The 3,956-nt window shown below is 43.1% G+C and overlaps 1 protein-coding gene across 2 annotated transcripts; it reads left to right on the plus strand.

Annotated features, from left to right (window-relative positions):
- The first annotated feature begins 1,517 nt into the window (after positions 1–1,517).
- On the plus strand, positions 1,518–3,069 carry nkx2.4a (NK2 homeobox 4a). 2 transcript variants are annotated; one of them, XM_073484210.1, is made up of 3 exons: positions 1,518–1,887; positions 2,381–2,826; positions 2,908–3,069. In XM_073484210.1, exons 1-3 carry the CDS (start codon positions 1,518–1,520, stop codon positions 3,067–3,069), a joined length of 978 nt encoding a protein of 325 aa, XP_073340311.1. The 2 variants fall into 2 exon arrangements, with proteins under 2 accessions (XP_073340311.1, XP_073340310.1); XM_073484209.1 differs by having other exon boundaries at positions 2,381–3,069.
- Positions 3,070–3,956: the final 887 nt, after the last annotated feature.

The raw sequence follows: 3,956 nt of genomic DNA on the forward strand, positions 1-3,956 counted from the left end.
TGACATCTCCAGTTGACTTTGGAATATGCGCGCATAGTTTTTGTTTTCCTCAACAACAATAAAGTCCAACCACTTCACATTAAATCCGCCGCGGAGTCCATGCAGGCATCAGATTTCTTATGAAATCTGCATAAGAACAATGATTTATTGCAATCAGGCTGTCAACTTAACCGGAGATTGGTGTTCTTGATATGTCGCTATAATTGATGGCTGACCATGTCACATCTTCAATTGCTCAATTAGGAGGTAGGCAGCTACTTGCTGCCATGCCATGCTAAATTACATTAGTGGCTCCGTGCAGACGAGTGTTTCCTTCCTCCAGTGAAGGAAGATTGTAACACGTCTGGAAAATAACGTGAACGCAGCACACCTGCTCCTGCTGCTGCCTGCTGAAAAACATCAGGACAAATATGTTGTGATTATAAGCGTCTATGAGAAGCAGAATAGCTACGTTGTGAGCTATAGGCCTGTATAGATCCATAAGGGACACATGTGAGGCTAATGGGAAGCTATATTAACTATTTAACTCATTATTACAATTTGTAGCAGCTCTCTTCTCTTTTGACCCCCTCTGTTGTGTGTCCTCTTCCTCTGATTCTTCCCCTGGCGCCAGTCAGTTTGCTCAGAGATTACAATGTCAGGTCAAGACTGCAAAGTGTCATTAATGCAGGATGACCAGACTCGAGGGTTTAGGGCTTACAACATTGTCTCCATATTGCATTAAGTCTAAAGAAACAACTCATCTTTTTTTCTGTGATTTCTCTTAAATTATTTCCACAAAAGGGAAATTAGGAGGAACTGGTGTCAAGAAAACTGGTCAAAAATGATCTAAATGCTGAATATTGTATCTCCATGTCTGTTCATGAATGTTAGTGATATATATACTCACAGGTTGGGTCCCTACTGCCGCTCCCTTTTCAGCTTTTTGTCATTTTGAGCTTATTTGGACTTGTCCCTCTCTGTTGGGGCAAAATGATGCTTAAGAAGCATAAATGAGCTGGTCATACAACTTCATTGTGCCTCTTTGATGATACTCGGTGGCCCTTATGTCTGTTCAAAGTGCTCTCAAAGTTTCTAGAAAGAGTGGAATTCCCTACTGACGCAAAATAGTCATATGTGGTCAGATCAGCTGATGTGCAGCACATAATGGGTTATTCTCACCTGTATATAGTTGTCACAACGGACAAAATCCTAAATATGCAGCGCCGATTTATTCATGTTTACAACTTAATACGAAGCAATGTGTATTTTCATGAATTATTTCCCTGAAATGTCAATGACTATTGTTTGCTGGTTTAGGAGTTTTGCTCCGCCCCCTGTGTTTGTCGTAAACCTGGCTCCTGGCTCCAATAAACCCGGGCTAAGAGCGCCCTGGGCTCGCCTCCTTCTCCAAGGCGATCAATAGGATCTCAGGCGCACTACAAGCACTCTCTTACGTAGACATCCACCAAGGAGAGAGCCGATACAACAACACGGTTGATCTGCTCAAACACAAAAATCTACCTGCTTTCTGAATCATGTCGTTGAGCCCAAAGCACACAACGCCTTTTTCAGTGACAGATATTTTGAGTCCAATCGAGGAGACCTACAAGAAGTTTAGTGCCATGGACGGCGCAGGGAACCTAACCTCTCCACTGGGAGCCTACCGACAGCCTCAGGTGTCTCAGACCGGCATGCAACAACACTCCATGGGCCACAACGCCACCGTGGCCACCACTTACCACATGCCGCACACCGTCTCCCAGTTCTCCCACAGCGCAATGGGGGGATACTGCAATGGAAGCATTGGCAACATGGGAGACCTCCCGTCGTACCAGGAAAGCATGCGGAATAGTGCTGCAGCAACAGGGTGGTACAGCGCCAACCCGGATCCGAGATACTCAACAAGTAAGTTATTTACTCCATTTTACACAATTTACTGATTTTTTCATCGGACAGGAAAAAAATGTAATTGGCATTTCAGGAGTAAGAGGGGGGAACGCTCACAGCTAAATATGTATCGCTTTTTTAAATATATTTCATTTATTTATTGGGAGCTACTGATGAAATATGAATGTAAATAATGTACGCTATTTTAAGATATCTTTAATTTTAACTTACTATTTATGACGTTGAAACTGAAAAGGAGATCATTCTTTCAAGTCTGGTTCGACTTTTTTATCTTTGGCATGAATAAATATTTTAAAACAAGATACAGATATTTATTATTATTATTATGATTATTATTATGATTATTATTATGATTATTATTATTTATGTTTTTATAGCTAATGCTTCAACTTCATTATTTAATGTAATAATCAATAAAGACTACTTCAGGCGAAACAGTGTTCTCCTCTTCTGTTTATTGAACGCATGTATATGTATGTATATTTTTAAGTTTCTAGATTCATGGGACCTTCCACAGGTATGAACATGACCGGCATGGGGGGTCTCACAGGAATGGGGGACGCCACCAAATCCATGCCAGCTCTCCACGCTGCGCCCAGGAGGAAACGGCGCGTCCTGTTCTCGCAGGCTCAGGTCTACGAGCTGGAGAGGAGGTTTAAGCAGCAGAAATACCTGTCGGCGCCTGAGAGGGAGCACCTGGCCAGCATGATCCACCTGACACCGACCCAGGTGAAGATCTGGTTTCAGAACCACCGGTACAAGATGAAGCGCCAGGCCAAGGACAAGGCAGCGCAGCAGCTGCAGCAGCAGCAACAGGACGGTAACCTGTGCCAACAGCAGGCGCAGTCTCCGAGGCGCGTAGCCGTGCCAGTTCTGGTGAAGGACGGTAAACCGTGCCAGAACGGCTCGAACACGCCGACACCGAACCAGCAACAGGTACAACAGAGCCAACAACAAAGTCAACAACAGAACGGGGCCGGAGTTGTGCTCGCATCCCCGACCAGCAGCCTCGGCCAGCATCAGAGCCAGCAGCAGGTGAACGCTTTGGAGCTGGAGGAGATGTCGCCCAGCCCCCCCTCACTGCACAGCCAGCTCAACATGGCCCAGATAGACACATCTGCTGTAGATTACACCAGTAACATGGTCAGCTCAAACCTCCTCTACGGCAGGACGTGGTAGGACTTACAGTACAGTACTGTCACTTTCCACTTTTTTTATGTGAACCTGCGGATGAGCCCATGCAACAGCGCAGATATATATATATATATATATATATATATATATATATATATATATATATATATATATATATATATATATATATATATACATATATATAAAGGCTGGAAATGGGGGCCCTTTGGTGTTGGAGGGGACAAGGCGCGCACAGAGGCGCACCAGCTGATCAGGGCACATTTTCTTGACATCTCTGAGAGGGGAGTCTATTTTTGAACATTACAGAAATGGCTGCCCTTGAAAGCAATTATGTCTCTTCTGGACCTTTTGTAATCCATGTTTTGGACCTTCCTCATGATGTTTTAAACGTAGTCTATGTTGTTGAAACAAAAAGGAATGCTGCTTCACTTGAGTGCGGACTGGGGGGAAAGGTGGATCAGGTCTGAAGTACACTAAGCCACCACTCCTTATTTGCGGTGATAACCTGGTATTTTATCATATTAATATTGTAAACTAATGTATTCATTTAGACTTATTGAATAAAGTAGGGACTTGTATATTTGGCTAACACACAAGAATGCGTTTAACTGTATAATAATCGTTATTGCGTCCACTTTTATGTTTTCTTTATTCTTTTGTAAGTTAAAAAGGAACAAATGCGTGATGGCTGCTGTATATGTTTCAAAACCAAGTGAACGTTAACAATAAATAACTTGAAGTGTGAGAGCTATTCCTGAAGAAGTAATTTTTTAAAAGGCATCTGTTTTTGGAGTGCATTTTCATTATGTTGTGATTGAGACCAAATTGAGCTGGAAAGCAAGGTCGATGAGGGAGCCAGCATTGTTCAGGTGACATTTTGGAGGGCTGCCTTTCATGGAGGATGTTTGCAA

This window comes from Pagrus major, chromosome 16 (assembly GCF_040436345.1).
Source record: "Pagrus major chromosome 16, Pma_NU_1.0".
NCBI lineage: Eukaryota > Metazoa > Chordata > Actinopteri > Spariformes > Sparidae > Pagrus > Pagrus major.